A 20,425-nucleotide genomic window follows, 5' to 3' on the forward strand; every position below is an offset into this window, starting at 1 on the left:
TGCTTTTTGCCAGCTCAGTCTGTTTAGGCAAGTAATTGTGCCATCCTCAGATTGCAAAATCTTGTAAATCAGTCAGCCTTTCTTTTTGTGGCTATCTTGCTGTAATTTAGTGTTGAAGAGATTGGTAAATGCTGGAAAATTCTGTTAACTTCATCTGCATTGTAATTTTAAGCCCGTGTTTTATTTCATATGTTGTACAATGATCATGGACCTTTGGTGTACTTTTCCATTTGAAACATCTTTTAAGGGAGAGCTAAATTGTATCAGATTACTCGATACATAGCTATTGTTAAAAGCAAATTTGAGTTCTGTAGAATTGTCCCTCAATACTCTTACTCATTGTGCTGATGTAGTATTTACCTTTTCAGGCAGCACTTTTTTAGTTTGACATTGTTTCCCCATGTCATAGTGAAACTTACATTGTTTTCTGCACGGAGGCAAAAGTAAAATAATAATGAGGAGAGAAGTAAAACAAAGTCAGAGGACACACTGGAGAGATACTAGGATAAAATCCTCTGTGCTTAAAATTTAAAAAATTAAAATGATGCAGACGCACGTGTTCAAGGTGTGGAACATCCAGCATTCCATCCAGTAAATGAAATGGGATGTTTTTTTTAAAGTAGTATCCCAATAGATTTGTCATGTTCTGGTGATAGACAGCTTTCATTTCAATTTAATTCTATATTTCAGTGCATGTTGGCTTACAAAGGAAGTATGTTAAAATAAGTAAGGACTGTCTATCAGATTACTCTGAAGTATATCTGTTTTCAAATAGCTAAACGTTTGACAGGTTAAGCTCTTGAAATACTAACAGGAGTATGTGTGGAATTTACATGCCTAGAAAAAGATCAGCAGTCATCCTGAAAAACCTAACAGATTAATTCTTTGGTTTAACTTTGTGTTTGGACTTCCTCTGAACATTGTTCCGTGTGTTTGTTCACCTGAACCTCTTACAATGAGTGTTTAACTTCTTTACAACATCAAATGATATTAGTGGTTTTATTTAGCAGAAGGAACCCCGCATATAAAAGCATATGATGAAGAGAGTGTAGCCTCTCTGAGTACAACACAAGATGAGACGCAAGACAGTTTCCAGATGAACAATGGGACACCAAATTCCAGTTACCTCCTACAAGGTGGATACATGTTGGCTGCATCCTACTGGCCAAAGGCAAGTTTATAATACTACTTTGAAAACCAAAGTTGTAGGGGAAGGTGGGCTGTGACATTAGTATTCAATTAAATATGTTAAAACCATACCACTGAGTTGTAAGGAGATCTTGGAAAAAAACCCAGAATTTTGTTCACGGTAAATTATAGTAAAATTATGACAAAGCACTTTACAGTTTTATAGCTATATCTGTAAAAGAGAGAATGTTCACATAGGAAACAAAACTTTAAAGGAAGCATATTTAAGATGAAGATGAGGTAATTTATCAGATATTTGGATAATCGTAAGTCAGTGAGAGGAATTGTTTAGAGTAGTCCAAAAGAATGTAAAAAATGAAACAGCAAGAAATCAGTTAAGCTAAATATTAGGAAAACTTTCTTAATAGTAGTAGGACTCCTTCAGCTACATTGCAAAATCCTAAGTCATGTTAAAGTATAGACTGGCTGAAGCACTGGTGTAATACAACTTTTATGTTAAAATTTAACTATATGATTCCGTATGTGAATTACTAAAACTAATGACATTCTAAAGTATACTTTGAAAAGATAGTAACACTAAGTGACTGGAAATCCATCTTGTTTGAGATAAATACTGAATATTTTTAAGCTCTTTAGTCATATCTGAATTTCTATGGCTGACATAGCTTGGAAGACCATGGAGCAGTTTTTTACACTTCCAATTCCTAGCTTATTAAGAAGATGAAGCAAAAATTGTGAATTGCTGGAATGCCTGTTCAGTACATAAACTTTAACTGTGACATATTTTTGAATAGGTTTCTTTCCTGACGTATAAGCAAAATGAGACTGACTTCGACATATTCTGGGTCTGAAAAACCTGCTTTCTTTTATAATCAGTATTACACTTCCAGGTTTTAGTGTGTCACTTTTTTTTTTCCAAAGTGTAGGAAAGCCCATGTGATGTTAACTTTTGTTTTTGATGCTTGTATTTTTCAATAGTTTTAAAGAAATTTTAGCATGTTTAAGCATGTTTAATGTATTGCTAGGCATATGCTATATAAAAAAAAATACACTGGCATTTTAATAAAAAAATCTTCTTCTGTGGAACAGGCATGAGTTGCAAATCAGCTTGAAAATTCAGAGCCAGATCACAAGCCTGTAATGAAGGAAAAGTTTCAAGATCAGGCACTTCAGGAAAGTGAAAAGGAGGGCAATGCAGAGACAAAAAGGGTGATGAAACAGGGAAAATAGATGTAGGATCTGAACTTCAGGAGCTTTTAGTTATTGTTACGTTTGCTCCTGGAAGATGCATTTAAATCTAAACACTACTTCTCATAATTTTTGAATGTTCATTTTGAGAAGGGGGAGCATAACTTTCATGTCACAGGTGCTTGGCAGATTGTGAAAAATGGCATTCAGAGTGTACAAAATCAGACTTTTTTTAAATACAGGGGAGGGTCTTGAACTTGGCAAAAAATGTTTGCTTGTGGAACAGGTAATTTTAGTGTTCTTTTTTTATTTACAAGTAATTGCACTCTGAAAGTATCAGAAAACTGGGTAGTTTCTGGAGTCTGCATGTACTTAGCTGAGTTTATTAGGACTCGAGATCTATGTATTATGCAGGTATGTGAAGTCAAATCTGTGTTTGGTGTCTAAGAATGTGAATGATGAATAATATGGTTTCAAAAGCTAAAATGAGACATGAAAAAAAGTCTGTAGATTTAGTTTTATAAATGCTCTTTGCCAGGTACGTTATGGTGCTGCCCACAGGTTCAGACCCTGCTACCATTGGGTCAAAGCCAGACCCACAAATACTGCTTTGGTAGTTACCGTACCTTTCCTTTAAAAATCAGTGAGATAATGCATTTCAAGCATTTGCAGGCCCCAGACCCTGTGCAGATGAGATTGCAGGTTTACAGGTGGTGAAATTAAATACAGAGGTGGCTTTCACAAAGTTTTACAGGAAATCTGTAAAAATCCAGCAACTTAGAAATCTTTTCGGTTCAAGTCCAGTGATTAACAATTTTGTCATTTTAGAATTAGAAGGTAATACATGAATGTAATGTGTACAGTGTTGGTAAGCATTACTCTTACAGAAATATTTTCTGTGTTTTTTAGGATCGAGTTATGATTAATCGACTTGATAGTATTTGTCAAACAGTGTTGAAAGGTAAATGGCCTTCAGCAAGAAGGAGCTATGACAGCAATTCAGTGGCATCTTTCTACACAACCAAACTTCTGGATAGCCCAGGTGCAGCTGCAGATTACAGTGAGCCCAGCGCACCAACGCCCCCTCTTGCAGGTGTTAAAGAAGAATATGATCAATCACCACAGATGTCAAAGGTGAAGAAGCATGTACGAGAAAAGGAGTTTACAGTGAAAATCAATGACGTATGTTTATTTTTATTGCCCTAGGACCTGATTGCGAATGCGGTGTGCGGCATGCTTTACCTGCAAGTGGCTGCCTGCTCTCACTCTCACTTCCTTCACACACTTGTTTGTGGGTATTTGGGTCTGCTGCTTCTGAGCATTGAGTGTTTGGGTTTTGGGTTTGGTTTGGGGGGGTTTTGTTTGTTTGTTTTAATTTGCATAAGCCACTGAAAGGAATCACTGTTATTTCTCTCTCTGAATTGAAATTTTGCCATTCTGGTGCTTCCTCAGACAGTCTGTTTTATGCTGTTTCTAAGAAATCTGGTTAGTTAAAAAAAGGTATTTCTGTTGTTTGGCTTTTTTTGAACATTTCAGCATGTCCTATCCAGCAAGCATTTTATTATTTCATGGTCGTTTGGAGGGTTACAGGTCAATTTCCCAGTTGAAATGCAGGCTAGAAGCTTCGAACATTTTTCTTATCTGTAGTTAGAGACCTGTTGGTAGCATATAAAAATGTATGAAAATTTCCTCGTGTAATTGGGCTTGGCATTTCTTTAGGACTAGATTAGGGAGCTAGACAGCTGTTCAGTGTCTGGATTTTTCAGTTAAGATAGTAGATAATTTAAAATTTATATTCATAGAAGCAATTCCATGAAATTTCTGTTCAGATTTTTTTACATGGAAGAGAAGCCAGACTTGTTTTAAGGTCTAAGTCTAATACAATGTTTCCATTCTTCCTCAACTCTTCTGGAGTAACTGTCTGTGAGAATCCTGACTATGAAGTAGTCATTTCTGCTTCAGAAGATACTCTTCTAACCCTGGGATTTATTTAACAGGAAGGTGGTTTGAAATTGACTTTTCAGAAGCAGGGACTGTCTCAGAAAAGGCCATTTGAAAGCGAGGAAGGTGCATTGGGACAGCAGCAATACCTGGCTCGGCTACGTGAACTCCAGAATGCTTCAGAAACCAGCCTTGTCAACTTCCCAAAATCACTTCCCGAATCAGGTACATAAAATGTCAGAGGGCATAAGAGTTAGTAATAAATCTTATTTTCTGAGTTCTTCTGTTGATCTCCACGTATAGGCAGTGGAGAGAGATGTTTGCAATGTTACTTGTTCTAAACTGCAGTCTGGAGGAATTCACTCCAGAGGGCTAGGGAAAATGTTGAGGCATGAGGTTGAACCACATGAATACTCTCTCACGGTGTCAGTTACTGTAACATTCACTTACTGGAAGGATGCCATTATACATTATAAGCACCCCCATAAGAAGATTTTAATAATTATTAAGTGCATCACTCTACACTGACAGTAATCAGTTTAAATCAGAACTTATTGTGACTAGTTTATAAGTAAAGATGAAGAGTTTCAGATTTATGCCTGTGTTAATTTGTGCTCTTCATATGCTTTCCTGTGTCTCATGTAAAGAAACAGTGGAGGACAATAGTCTAGAACTAATTTTTTGGCTTATAGCCGAAAACTTACAGCTTATTTTCATAAAAAATAACAGTAGGTGTACATTGACTAATAAAATGAGCCTAAAGTAAGCAGTTAAAATTTGGATTAAAATACTTGAAATTATTAGAATTGGGTGCTTGATTTAGGCCAGCTTCTGATTAAATTACTAACTCATTGAGATTGCATACATACGTGAATGACATTTCCTTTAAAAAAAAACTACCTTTCACTTGCACTTTGTAGTTTCTTGTTCTTTTGCAACATACCATTAAGGTCTTGTCATAAACATCTATTTAGGGATGCCTGCCTCTGAGTGTATATAAGGTCAGCAGTTTTTAACAGCTCTCCTTCCTGTACAGGTTTATTTGGAGGGGGTAGGGGGTAGTAATAGAAAACTTTCATAGTAAAGTGGCTTTTCAGAGACGGATGCTAAGTGTGTTAAACAGTCATAAAACAACAGGCAATTTCTGTTAGATATTACATGTAGAAATTATATGCACTTGCACTATTTCAAGTAATTTTCTTTCCTTTTTTTATTCAGACATGTTTCTTGTTATAAACAGCTCAAGCATCTGACACTAATTTTATTGCATCATTAATTAGGTACTTCCAGTCACTTAACAGCCAGTGCCAATGGAGTCATAGTTGACAGTCAGCCTGTAGTCAAAAAGAGAAGAGGAAGAAGGAAGAATGTGGAGGGAGTTGATGTCCTCTTTATAAATAGAAATAAACAGCCCAATCATGTAAGTAAACTTGATTTTATATCCAAAAATAAGGTCCAAATTACTGTTAATCCCTTAACTGAGCATAACCAGCTGTCAACATACAACAAAAACATTATTACTCAAAACTGTTGGGTTGGGTTTTTTCCTGAAATTGTTCACTGACAGTTTATGACTACACGGATAAGAACTGGTAGAGTTTTACTAAGTATTAGATATATTCAATATTGATAACTATTTTTAAAAAGTAAGTTTAATTCTAGTTTTGCTGAACTGTAATTAACAATGTATTATTAAATACTTGATATTTGACCTAGCAACACTTTCTGACATCCTTTCCTGTAACATCTGTTACAGGACCTGATTGTACCGTGACTTAAAGGGAGCTATCTTTATGGCATGAGTAATCTCACCGAGTCCTTGAGTGTGTGCATAATGATCTGCAGGACTGTGGCCTTCCTTGTAGCATACATGAAATAATTGTGATGGTTTGTTTTCTCTGGAGAACTTAGTCAAATGTTTTTAATTTCTCCAGGTAAATCCAGGTATTAACTCCTGTCAAGTTGCTGCAGGAATAAACCCAGCAGTCACTTACACGCAGTCCCAAGGCATGCTTGATGCAGAGAGTCCAGTTCCTGTTATTAACCTAAAAGATGGAACAAGACTTGCAGGTGACGATGCCCCCAAAAGAAAAGATTTAGAAAGGTGGCTTAAAGAACATCCTGGATATGTTGAAGACTCAGGAGCTTGTATTCCTGTGAGTATTCCTTTCAGCTCTGTTTTAGCTCAAGAGTAAAACATTTCTCATAAAATGTGTTTGAGTTTGTATTCTGTGTTACATGGAATTATTCTCCCTTTGTTCTTCTATTTTATTTAGGAAAAGGAAAATGTCTGTTTCTTTTTGTGTAATTTGAGCTCCGCAAGCCTTCCTTTTCCCTCACAAATGTAATTGCCAAGAAAAGCAATACTAAACAAAGACATCTGATATTTGTCTGATTTCACCTAGGATTAAAAAAAAAAAAATCTAAGAGAAGAAAACTTATATTACCGTGATACTGATGATGGGAGCTGAAAACGTGTAACAGCATATTTAGTGATGTGAAAGAGGATTAAAGACTTTACTGTGGGATGTATCTCATACCTACATTACAGTGCTATGGTAGCGATGTTTGTGTGGGTATGACGTTCTCATTTTACCTCTGAATTTGAGATTTGTTAGTGTTGAACAGAATGTAAGAAAATCATATTGACGACACCTGGAATAACAACCTTATTTCTCCATAAAGATGTTACAATACAAAATCATAGCAACATTCCTGACAGTTAAAGCACTGTTGAAAACTGAAAAATTACTAAAACAAAGCAATGGGTAGAGGCATCAGTGAAAGGATTTAGGGCTGTCTACTGGGCTGCTTATTATATGATTATGATTAGTAAATTAGTATTGTTACTAAAATATTTCATAAATCGAAGATGACTTCAAATGAATGCCTGACTCCAGAGGATGCACAGATATCTTACCATTTTTAAAACAGTTATATCAGAAGGATAATTGGCTTTTTAATTCCTTTATAACAGAGGATGCAGCTGCATGATGGGAGGCCCAAACAAAAAAGACACCGTTGTCGAAACCCTAATAAACTGGACGTTAATAGTTTGACTGGTGAAGAACGTGTTCAGCTCATAAATAGAAGAAACGCAAGAAAGGTATTCATATTACTGTTCCCATTCTGATGTTCCCCAAGTGAAAAGTTACCTAAAATTAAGAACTCTAATATTACACTTGCTAAAATACTGTGTACAAATGAAAGGTTTTTGTTCTAAGGTTTTGGCACAGAGCAAGAAAGTCAATGACAATCTTCTAGTAAACATTTTGCAACTGTGGAAATATGTAAGATATGGCTAGAAACTTAACCTGTGGTTTATGTTCAGATAGAATTGAACACACTATATTGCAGTATTTGTGCCATTGACTAATAGAGGCATGGCCACTGAAATATATGTTGTTCTGATCAATGTAGCAGTATTCTCACAAGTTCTAAATTTTGTGTACATCTTCTCATTACTACTTTTGACATGATTAAAATTATATTGGTAGAGCATCCTGCACAGAAACTTGTACATTGGTGTACTGGATTATTTTGCATTTTTCTTTTTTCAGTTATCTCTGGCATTTGACCTTTATGGTTCACCAGTATGTATCTGTTGTAAATCACATTGCTAGGTTAAACAGTAGTGTAACAGGGGAACAAAAGTAGAAGGGGGATTCTTGTATAGAATCCCAACACTGGAAGATAGGAGACCAGGTGTTGAAGTCAAGCTTTTGGACCGGTGATCCAAATTTGGGAAAGGCATAATGTCTTTGAATAGGCTTTGGGGAAGGCTAAAAGTCAATATTAGAGAAAAGCACGCAGAACATGACTTGTTTATTGAACAAATTTGGACAGATGTGTGGGATGGTGTCTTTGAATGTCAATGTAGTACCAGAGCAGCAGTCCAGTGGGAGTCTTTGAGGTATTGTGTCAGTGTATGGAGCATTTTCTTTTGTGATACTGCTAGCTTTTTTTCTTGTTAGAGAGCAGTTGCAAGGAAAGCAGAAAATTTTTTTATGTGGCTATATTAAGGTCAGAAGGTTTTTGCATTTGTAGAGGAGAGTGAGGCAGAATTTGAGTCTTTAATCTCTTCAGTGCATTGAGACAGCAGCTCTAAAGAGGAACCTGTATGGTTGCTAGTCTCATGAAAAACAGACCCTTGGCTGCTCTACAGTAAGCCGTGCCCTGAGGAATCTTTTCAAAGTTGATGATCAAGGAGTGAGAGATTTGATCTGTGCTTGCTATAAAAGCCTGTGTTTTCGTGATGGCTTTTTTTCTCTAATAAATTTCCACACCATAACTGAGACTGTTCTCTTACTTTGTTAACCTCCGTTTTCCGATTTATAACCTGTCCCCAGCTTCTCTGCATCACCAAACTCTTTTTGTCTCATTTCTTTTTTAGTTCAGTTACACATTTAGTAGCAGGGGTTGTGGGGACCAAAAGTAGCCTAGAATATGTGAGTTTAAGATGCAGTTTATAGAGGAAGTTCAGCAGTAACTGGAATTTTTTCCTTTCTTCTTTCTACCATTTCTTCTTTCTTCCTGGATCTGAATAATACTTTGGATTAATTTGAAAGCTTACTTTCCTGCTTATATGATTTTTATTAGGACATGCTGTCTATCAATCTTAACTTGGCCTTTTCGCATGAAAAAAATGCAAGAAATAATTTCACAAGCAGAGCCTCTTAGTGGAAGTATTTTTAGAAGCTGACTGAGATGATAGAATATTTGAGAAAAGCACGCAGAACATGACTGTTGTTTATTGAACAAATTTGGACAACTTAGTGGATAAAGGAAAAGTTTAACAAGATTGTAGTTACAGCCTTCTTGGTAATACTTGGACCACTTGTTCTCTATTCATGTGGCTGCTCTTCCATTCATTGCATGTCTAAATGAACTCTGATATTAAGCATTAGTAGGAATGTCAAATATTGAAGTTGCAAAGTATGCATTTAATAGATGAGTTTGAGTTCAGTAGATTTAGAACAAAGCAAGAGTATCTCTCATATACCACCAGGAATCAGTCATAAAGTGAGACTTTATTTGCATTGTTCTATATAAAAGGCAAAAAGGAAACAGTGTGCAGTATGAATGTTGCCTTTACTTATTGAATGAGAAGTATTTCCTGACTTCTATCTTCTGCTTCTCAGGTTGGGGGTGCGTTTGCTCCCCCTCTGAAGGATTTGTGCAGGTTCTTGAAGGAAAATCCAGAGTATGGAGTGGCTCCTGAATGGGGAGAAGTTGTAAAACAATCTGTGAGTATTTGCAGAATAAGATAACTCTGACATGAAATGTATCTTAAAAACAAACAAGGCAAACAGGAAAAAAAAGGCCTGCCAAAAGGCATACTTTTCACTTCCGGCATTATATTAAATGCAGAGCATGAGTCAACGTTAGCTCATTTTTTCTGCCAGCTCAGTTCCCTAAACTGATTTGCTGGCACACCTGTGAGTAGGAGGAAGGGAGGGACAGTGGCTATCGACACCACATTAGAGATTTGGTTGAAGGTGCTATAATGCTATGACTTTTTCATCCATAAATGTAGCCTTGAAAGTTTTTAGGAAAGGTATTAGCCCACAGAATACTTTCTTATTTTTAAAGTTACAGTTAGGAAGATAAATACAATTTTAAATATTTATTTTTCTTTTTAATTAATTTACTTCTAGTGTGCACCTTTAAGAAATTACTATCCTCAATCAAAATGTAAATCAAGTATTAATACAGCTATTTTCTGCTTAGAATTTTTATTTTCTATTTCTTAGAGGTTTTGGTTTTAGCTAAAAACTAGTATTGAGATTCCAGTGGAGGGAATGAGGTTAATATATTAATATATTTTAGGAGTAGGTCTGCACTACACCTTCAGTGTTGCCCATGTATTTCTTCTGTATGGATTACCAACAAAGTTAGTGGTGAGAGTTCTACATTCCCTAGTAGTCCTGAGCCAGCTTCTTACTAGTAGCAAGATGCATTCAGTGAGTTTGAGGTTTTGTTTTGTTTGAGGTTTGTAGTTGGTTAAATTTAAAAGAAGAAAGTTTTTTGATAGACTTTGTCCACAGTTCCAACAAAACAGCAGGTACGCATTTTCATTACTGGAACTGTTATATAGCCAGTCTCTCTTTCCTTTTAAGTGTCAGTGGTTCAAGTCTCTTGTATGGTTCTGAGGTCATTCCCTGTTTGCCTTGAAGATAAGGACATATTTTGAACTTCAAAAAGTTGTCTTGTATAATAAAGAATGGCTTCTGGGTAACCCAGTTAATCTTCCATTCCATGTGTTTAACAGAACTGAAGATGGTTTTGTCAATATTCGTGTGAACTCTATTTCTCACCTACTATAACTTGTCAGAAGTATATTACATTTACGCTACACCTTCAGCCTCTGGCAAAGAAATGACCACGTTAATTGTTTTTCTAGTTCACTGTCACCAGAACTTGTAATCTTTCTGTGAAGTTCTAAATGCCAGTCTCTCAAGTACCCTTGTGGGACATTCTGGTAGAAAAATAGGTAACTAGGAACAGGATTAGACTGCAGTGAATAAAGGTATAAATAATAGCAGAATTACTTCTAGAATTTAGTAGTGATCCACAGGACAGAAGAACAGAGCGCGAGTTCTGAATTCCTCTGGTTGTACTAGGCTAGTTTAAATTAGAGATATTTGCTGGGGAAAAAAAAACTATCGTAGTATGGAAGTGAGTAACGGTTGATCTTATGATTGCCGTTTTTAAGAGGAATTTTCAGGACAACGCATTTCAAAGAGAATAATATTAGTGTCCATTGCAATTCTTTCTTCTTCATTAGGTAGAAGGGCTTATAGAGGTGAAGAAATACTGTGCAAGCCCTAAAAAGAAGAGCTCTGAGGTGAAATATGAGGATGTTAACAGACACCAGCAATAATAAAAAGGGCTTGGAGATTGTTGGTCTGTGTGCAGTCACACATATTTAATTTTAAATTGAGTATTTTTTTTAATTAAACTGTCAAAGGATTGGTATGTGGTAATATTGCAAAGCAATGCTGTTTTAGATCTTAACTTGAGATTGCTTGTATAATTAGCTATATTTGGCTTGATCTGCAAACAAACCTCTAAGGATGAGTTAGCAGAGGGTGTGAGAAGGTACCTGTGTAGACCTCACTGTGGAAATGGGCCTTTAGATGTTTGAGATGTGATAGCACAAAGTCACCACAAACTCCAGTGAGTTGTCTGGAGATCAAGCTGCTGTGCTGACATAGGAGAATAATCTTTGACACTGTAACTGTACGCTTGGATCTTTCATTTGCTTTTACTTTTCCATCTTCAAGTTCTCAAAACACTAAAAATGCCCAATGTGTCTCTTGCAGGGATTTCTTCCAGAAGGTATGTTTGATCGTATTCTCACTGGACCTGTTGTGCGGGAAGAAGTAAGCCGGAGAGGAAGGCGCCCCAAAAGTGAGATTGCTAAGGCAACAGCAGCTGCAGCAGCTGCCACCGCTGCAAGCGTATCAGTTAACCCTCTGCTAGCTAACGGATTGCTTCCAGGAGTGGATCTGCCTAGTCTTCAGGCCTTACAACAAAACCTGCAAAACCTGCAGTCGCTGCAAGTAACAGCAGGATTAATGGGAATGCCAGCTGGCTTAACTACTGGAGGAGAAGCGAAGAACATGGCTGCCATGTTCCCCATGCTGCTGTCAGGGATGGCTGGATTACCAAACTTGCTGAGCATGGGAGGACTTCTAACAAAGTCTACAGAATCTATTTCAGAGGAAAAAAAGGGAAACGATTCAAAGGAGGCAGATGTAAAGAAAGAAAGGACAGAAGACCAAAATACAGATACTGGTGGTGAAAACTCTGTTTCAAGTTCTCCTTCAACATCCTCTGCTGCTGCAGCTGCCAATCCTCTCTCTCTTAACCCATTACTTTTGTCCAACATACTTTACCCAGGGATGCTTCTCACTCCAGGCCTTAATCTTCATATCCCAGCTTTGTCTCAGTCTAATATTTTTGATGTACAGAACAGTGAAAGCAATGACACAGGCTCAGTCAAGCCCACAGAAGAGAAGGAGGAAAATTCTAGGGTTAGAGATCAGGAAGACAAAGGGGGAACAGAGCCAAGCTCTCACAATGAAAACAGCACAGATGAGGGTTCAGAGAAAGCAGATGCTTCATCTGGATCTGATAGTACATCGTCTTCATCTGAGGATTCAGATTCTAGCGATGAAGACTGACCCCAGACTCTGCACTTAAATTATAAACTGATTTTGAATTTATTCTTTAATTATTTCATTGTAAATAACCCAGTGTTGAGTGCATCAATGATTTACTGACCGAACATTTCAGTATTTGTTTAGAAGTGCAAACTGCTTTCAGAGACGTTTTGCATGTAATATTTCTTGAAGTTCATAAGTTTCTGAACTTGTATGTACTATCAAATACACAATGGTGTAAAATTACAACAAAAGGCATTATAATTTTGTTGGGGGGTTAATTTTATGAAAATAATGCTCAAGTAAGAGCTGTATATTTAATATATTTGCAGTGAACACAGAATACTTTATGCATATTATTGATTTAATTTGAATATAGTTTTACAGCCTCCTTGACACTTATAATTTACAGATCAAAACTCAGCAATAATTTGGGCAGCTAATGAATGTCATGAAAGCTGTAGAATCTACATCACCATCCATTGCTTTAATTACATGAAAATGCTCTAGTGTTGTGATGCACTGCTGTTTCCAATTCAGGTACAAGTGTGTTTAAAAGAAGAAAAATTTTTCCCAATCAGCCAATTAAACTGGCTACCTGTTACCTCAGCTGAGTTAGTTTAGGAAGTTTACATTGGTTTCTATTACTTGTTTTCAGGTTTTGTTTTGTTTTCTAAAGACATCCTGTATATCATGTTAAAATCTGAGTTATTTGAGATACGACTCTTGGGTTTTTTTTCCCCCTTATTACAACAATTCTCTTTGACAGCAGTAAGGGGAAATTAAAGCAAAAACCGTCTTATCTCATGCTACTTGGCACCATGTTAGATCTATTTAGTTTACACCTTGCAAAGTTTTGGGCTCCCTCTGCAGAATTAAAAGTCCCAAAATGAGGAGTAGTTTCCCCAAGACTCAGAAGAGGCAAACTGTCATAAAGTGCCACTGAAAAGACCTTTCAACACTGCATACTTCATGTAAAAATTGTTTGTTTGCTTTGTTTGTGTAGATTTCTATTTGTGTTTTATGTCATAAAACCTCCTGGAGTTACCAGTTAATAATGGTAAATAAAGTATAGATAGTTTTGAACTCCTTTTGAGTTTAAACTTCTCTGCAGATTTAAATCTGACTAAATATTAAATATTACCCAAAATCATTATTGGGATATCACTTCATATATTATGCTGAGTTACCCACTAAAGAAAAACGCACTTTGAATAGTAGGGAAGACAAATTATTCCTAGAAACCACAATAACAGGGCATAAGGCATCTGTTTAAGTCCAAATCCTTAGAACCCTTTACTATATAAAATCTGTCTAATATTTGATGTGTGATATGATTCCTCCTTCTTCTTAAGCTGCTATTACTCTGACACAGTCAAGGCCCAGATTCACATTTACAGAAGTTCTGAACTGACCGAGACTTCAGTTGACCTTGGTTACATCATTTGTGGTCCAAGAATAGGCAAGTGTTAAGAGAAAATAGATACAGGTACTAGTAGAAGTCATTGAAAAAGCTTTACAAAGGGATAAATTTAAAAATAAAAAACAAAAACTGTATATTTTGATATAATTCTGTTGCTTGCTTGTACAGTAAAACAACTGTGTTGTTTTTTATCAAGAACTTTACCAATGAAATATAAGTTTCTATGTGCAAAATAACTAGCCCCATGATTAGAAGCAGTATTACATGTAATTACACAATTATACAAGTACCATTTGGATTGTGCTGGTTACGTATTTTCCCAAATAGTATTCTGATTTTTGGCCCTTCATGCAGTGTCTTAGCAATAGTGAAAATTAAAAACTGCCAAGAGAAGGGGGTAGCAATTCTTCATCGTGGAAAAAAAAAAAAAAGTATTTCATATTTAATATTTTGCCCTTTGTAATATAGCACTTTTATTTAACTAGGATGCATCTATGAAATAGCCAAAGTTTTACAAACAGTTATTAACTTAGTTTGCTGATGGAGTATGTCAACAATACCATCACTTCCCACCCTTACCCCACAAAACAAATCCTAAATCTTGTGGCTAAAACCTAATTTATATCAGATTTATGAAATAAAGTATTTTCCTAATTATGGTCAAGTGAGTTTGGTTACCATTCTAGTGATTCTTTCTATGTAATAAGGCAATTACAGTTTCAAGTAATGAAGGCTGGTGTAGACTTGAACATAATATATTGGGTTTATTTTTAATCAGTTTGAACCAGAAGGGGAAAAAATGTCCCACTATCAGCTAAACTATATGCAAAACGGTTGTATAAAGTTAAGGGTTATAAGGAAACCTCAGTAGAATTACACTAATACTGAAGTTAAAATTAAAAGGATATCCAAGGTGATGATAAAGTGTGTGTTGGTAGTTACTAAAAGAACCTTAGCTGTTATTGCCTTGTATTTCTATCCCTTGTTTCAGGCTTCATGATCCAAGTCTTAGTCCAGGGTTTTTTTGGACTTTTGCAATATTTGCCAGTTGTGTTCTGTGTAGTCTGAATTTGCTTTCTGTAGTTGAACAAGCGTCTTAAAAAGTCATTTGTAATTTATTGAATTACTTTCTATGATGTTCTATAGAGCAAATGGAAGTTTAATTATTTTTTATTAAACATATTCTTTGACTACCCATGATGTCGGCCTCAATATGTGAAAATAATGCTGTCTGTGTAAGGATTAAACATGTATCTTTCAGCAGCAAAAGTTAAGTTAAGTTTCAGTATTAAGCTCTAAAACTGAAGTTATTCTTAAGACCTTAAAAAAAAAAAACAAACCCAAAAAACCAAAACAAAAATACAAAAACTCAAAACCCCTTCCCCCCCCCACCCAAAAAAAAAAAAACCCCACCAAATTTCAAGCCAAGGATGTAACACTCCCTCCATGCTTTACTGTTGTATAATTTTTCTGGGAATCAATTTTCTGTAATTCTGTTGTCTTACAATAAGCTGTTGTTCCAGCCCTTAGTAGTTACGGTTAGAAAGAAGTATACAGTCTAGGTTCTGGTCCAAAAATTGACTTAATTTGAAATAATGATGCATCTAATGTTCCAGGGTAAGCATGTTGGCAGTGGAGTACCTTTTGAATCTTTTTAAAACTCTGCATTACTTTCTACATGTTTACTAAATCTTTTAATTATGTACAAAGCACTTCCTATTGCTATTTTTCATATATTTCATAAAGGGTACAGACATTTCTCCTGGTTGTCAGGTGCCTTCTCGTTTTAACCTGTCATTGCACTTGATGCAGTGGTATCCTTATTTATTCCAGTCTGAATTTTGTCTTCAGGTCGTGATCATCCTTTCTGAGCTTCTGCTTTCTCAAATCTGTACACAGGTAATAAAAATGCACATACACCTATGAGCTCTGTTCTCATGTTCTCCCCTGTTTCTTTTTTCCTTGGAAATCCTGCAGAATCCCTAATATTAGATTTATTTTTAGCAGGTCTTCTAGAAAACTGTCACAGATTTAAAAAAAAGGAAAAAAAAAAAGGGGGGGGTGGAAATCATGTCTTATAATCTTACAATCCGGTCTTCTTAGTCTGTAAATTAAAATACAACTAGATCTATTTTTCAATGAAACTATTTCCAAGGAACAGATGATCTAGGCACAGTACTGGTGTTTAATTTCTTGCACTCCTTTGAACTTTGTTGAAACAGTATCTGGATATGATGATTAGATGAGACTATGAACAAGGTGTCCCAGGCAAATTCCTGTCCTATTTGTTATATCTTGTCTCTGAGAAATGATTTCTGCCATGTTATTTAGTAATGCATTTTTCATTTATTGCTCTGTACAACTGATACACCATCAAAATGAATGTTTACTTCTTAATGCCTGCATTTAAGCTGCAGTGAGATGTGCCTGGTATACATCATTAATATAAAGGGATCTGCAGTGTAGCGTTATATGAAATTATATGTGATGTGAAAGTTACTAACATTTACTTGTATAAACAGCTTCTGATCTAGTTCTATTATACCTATAATTATCTTCAACATAATCAACCTGTACCAGTGTAATGTGGGACTTACACTGCTGTGTGAAACAACTACACAACTGTAGTTGACCAACACTTCAAATTTTACATCCTTTAAAATTTTACATTTTACATTGTTGGAACATTGGGGTTATGCTGGTGTCTACAGCGGAGACTAATTATACCAGTGTAGCCATGGGAGTTTACAAAATAACTCTCCTGGCTTATCTAAATGGCCCTAATGTTATACAGACAGGCAGTACCATTTCGTTGTCACATTCAGAGGAAAAGGAAATAAAGATAATAGCTTCCCATAACTAAAGAGTAAGAAAATCTTGATCACTTTATTTTTAACTAATGATTTGTAAAATTAAACTACTCTGTCAAAGCTACAGCAAGGACTTCTGGTGGTTAAGTGTCTCTGATGACAAAGGTAAGTTTCAGTTAACATTTCCCTGAGGAAGATAATTCTTTTAGGAGAAAACCTTTTCTAGCTTTTAGTAATTAAGTACATATGAGATAGGTCTTTGAAAATATTGACAATATACACAGAGGACGGATGTTGAAATGCATTATAACTCTAGTGGAGTCAGTAAATTATATCATTCATTACTGCCAAATGTTCCAGCCTGCCAGAAATGATAAACAATATTTTGATTGTTGTATTTCAATTTTTTACCCAGCATTTTAGGAACACTGTTCACTGAGAAATAAATACAAAGAATTAAGCAAGATTTTCCACAAAATAGGGTGGGCTGAAGTCTTGAAATAGAGAAGTACGTACAGGTAAGTATCTCCATTCAGAATAGTTATGACCCCAAAACATTTTGACTTACATAATTTAAATTTTAGCTTCAATTTAGAATATTTTATACTCTAGGTAGCTAACATTCAGATCTTTTTTAAAAAAACCCAAACTACTAGCATTTCTCTACTTAAAAGAAGCCAGGGACATCTTCAAATTAGACAAATTAAGACTATGATTTTTTTTTTTTTAACACTGCCTTCTTTCAGGCTCTCTCGCACAAGGAAGGAAGGAAAGTGCCATTGACAAGATCCTGCCATAAAGTTATTCTGCAAAATGAGGACTTTTTTCCCTGCCTCTTGTCTGCTTAAAGCGTGAATGAGATGTAAGACTGCAAAATTCTCATTGGTGTTCCAGGTAAGGTCTCTTGTGCCTAGCCTTTTTATGGTCTCTTCTGTGTATAAGGGAGGCTGGTTTGGGAAGTTCTTGGGATCCTAATGTCAGATACGGTATTATCATCTCTCTTTTTTTTCACCAGTGCTCACCAAAACTGGTAGCATGTCCTCAAGCTGTTTTCTGTTCTCAGAAGAGAACAGCTTTTGATTTGGGAACTACTGTGTCAGCTCCTCTGCTTCATGCTGTTTGATCTCTGTTCAGCTTCTCAAAGCAGGTGGTAGGAGCTTGACTTTTTGCTCCTGTAAGGCGGAGTTTCTAAAGATAAGTGCACTACTGCTTCATTTTTTAATGCAGCAGCAATTCTAACCTAAATTTGCTTTTTAGTGTTATGAATGTTTCTCAGTCATGAGATGAAGAAACATTCTCCTTTTCAAAAGACAGGTGAAATCTTCATGTAATCATTGGTCTTCATCAACTGAGGCTTAAGGTAAAATACTAAATGTTGCAAGATTCCTGATGAAGTCACGCGTATTGACAAAATAGCATCAGAAGTATCAGGAGACTGGCTGTGTTGGGAAGGTCCCAGGAAGGATACTGGAAGAAAGTTTTTTCTGTGGTGTGTTTTTCTCTTTACACAAATACTTCCAAGAGTTGGTCATCCTGGACTTCCCTTATTAGGAGATCAGACCTTGCCTGGCATGTATCTAGCCTTATCCGAGAGGCCACTTTATTTTCTTGCGGGTAGACAACATTAACGACCATTTCAAAAATTCCTTGTCACAGGCAGTGTTCACTACTTGGGGCTAGTACAGTGAGGGCCTGTGCTATGATTGTGCAGCATTTGTTTGGCCTCAAGATTTGCTACCTGGTTCTTGTATGTTGCAAGGAAACTACAGTTTATTATCAAAGTCACCAGGATACAAAGAATTTGAGGCCATTTGCCTTATTTTTGTGCAACCCTATTTTGAAAAGTTTCACTAGTTGGTTCTGTGAGCTGCAAACAGTACCCGTCCCAGATCTAGAGTGCCACCCTTCTGAAGAGCTCAGCTTGCCACAGCTGCATTCCTCAGTGTGACATTGGCGGGGGCGGGCATAAAACAAAGAAATATGTATGCCTGAAGCCCTTTGATGCTCTAAGTGCCATTTGTAGTTCATACAGAAGTCCATTTCATAGCATGTTCATAAGCTAAGTTTCTGAAACTTCAAAACAGTAAAAAATGTATTTTACTGTAGGATAGCCTAGCAGCTGTCAAGGACCCAGACTGAGGGGATGTATGTGGTATCCCCATTACAGTTTTGCATTGGTGGTAACACTAGTGGCTGTAACTTACTCTTACAATATTGGTAGATATAATATGGAATCCAGTAGTGGAAATGATTCAAGTAATTAACATGCCAAATGAGGAGATCTCTTTATTTTAGTGTTCATGTTAAACATTGCTATTGTCTTGAATAAAACTCTTGCTTCTTTGTAAGCGGAAAAAGGGGGGAGAGGTGAAGCAGAGGAATAAGCGAAGTTAAGTCGTCGGGGATGAAAAAGATTCCAGTGTGTCTATTTTGTCTAAAATGTTTCTTGTCTAAGTTTTCAGTAGACCGTTAAATGAAAAATTACCTTTTTTAAGTCTTCTATGCAAGAACAGTGAAGTTAAACCATTTATTTATGAAGTCAGGATGCATAAAACCATAGGGAAGTATGCAGCTGTAATCACAGCATAATAACCTTACCATTAACCTAGGCTTTGTTTAATACTGTGGGGGTTTCTTACTTTTTTTTATCCAAAGGATTTTGAAAGAGTAGATTAATGTTTCTCAGTAGAAAGTAAAATACTGTAATAAGTTATTGCTGCTTTCTGCTTTAATGAATACTGTAAATCTAGGTTAACAGAAAAGCCCTACAGTATTACATACAGACTTCTGGGTGGCAGAGAGCATCCCATCAATGCCCTGTATACCTTAAAGCAGCTGCTGCCTCACTGCAAAGTTCACAGCTCCTCCGTGTTAAAAGAAGAGATGTAAGGCATTAGATACAGCCTAACCATCCGTTTTTAATGTTACAGTGAAATGGGCAAGACCCCCAAGTTGTCCTGGCAGGCCGGGGGGCTGCAGGCGCAGGGAGACCCGGCTGCCACTGCCAGCTTCCAGCACCAGCTCGGGCTTTCTGCCGCCATCTGCTGCTCTCACTGCTGGGTAAAAATGCATACCATGTCTGGAAAACATCTCAGGTTAGCCAAATCATCTTTTCTTGATATTTCTTTTTTCTTCTGAAGCTTTCATTGTTGTTAGCTTTGAAATGTTAGTAGTACAAAAGCAAATGGTCGTAGTCAATAAACCTCTTTTAATAGAAGAGTGCAGTCTGTTTTATTGATCTCTTAGTTGACATGTACCTCTGGGCTGAGGTACAGAGGACTGACCTGAGCTCTCCTTAAGGCTTGTCGTGGGGAGTCTCCTCTCTGCTGGGTGGGGCCTTCACAGCGGGAGCTCTGCTCTGTCTTTCCAGTGCGTGGCTGTTTGTCCTGTGAAAAACGGAATCACCCGATTCACCTCCAGCCTTTGGGACAGCCGTTTGAAGGTTTTGACTCAAACAGAAGTGGATCTTTGTTATATTGTGGCCTTGTTTTTAATTTTTTTTCCCTCGCAACCGTCTAAAACTCTTCAAATGTATTTGAAGAACTGAATGTCATTGTATGAACGCTCTGCACAGCTGCCTTTAACAGAACTTGAATTCATTGTATTTGGTTTTATTTAACGGTCTTTGATGATACTGAACCAGTCTGATCTCAAAACCTTACAACGTGGAAGTGACCACTTTGGGTAGTAATTCTGCGCTGACGTCAGCGTTGGCACTCATCGGTTACGAGCGAGGCCCCCCCGCC

At 36.6% G+C, this 20,425-nt stretch overlaps 1 protein-coding gene across 1 annotated transcript in view; it reads left to right on the forward strand.

The window, feature by feature from the left end:
• The window catches only part of CHD9 (chromodomain helicase DNA binding protein 9), a 91,759-nt gene extending 77,917 nt beyond the window's left edge, over positions 1 to 13,842 (forward strand). The window contains 8 exon segments of the mRNA XM_009586096.1: positions 1,011 to 1,171; positions 3,247 to 3,471; positions 4,335 to 4,503; positions 5,559 to 5,698; positions 6,213 to 6,434; positions 7,256 to 7,384; positions 9,420 to 9,524; positions 11,604 to 13,842. Of these exon segments, the coding sequence (XP_009584391.1) occupies positions 1,011 to 1,171; positions 3,247 to 3,471; positions 4,335 to 4,503; positions 5,559 to 5,698; positions 6,213 to 6,434; positions 7,256 to 7,384; positions 9,420 to 9,524; positions 11,604 to 12,467 (2,015 nt within the window). The 3' untranslated portion in view covers positions 12,468 to 13,842.
• The last annotated feature ends 6,583 nt before the right edge of the window (positions 13,843 to 20,425 follow it).

This window comes from Fulmarus glacialis, unplaced genomic scaffold (assembly GCF_000690835.1).
Source record: "Fulmarus glacialis isolate BGI_N327 unplaced genomic scaffold, ASM69083v1 scaffold25409, whole genome shotgun sequence".
Taxonomy (NCBI): Eukaryota; Metazoa; Chordata; class Aves; order Procellariiformes; family Procellariidae; genus Fulmarus; species Fulmarus glacialis.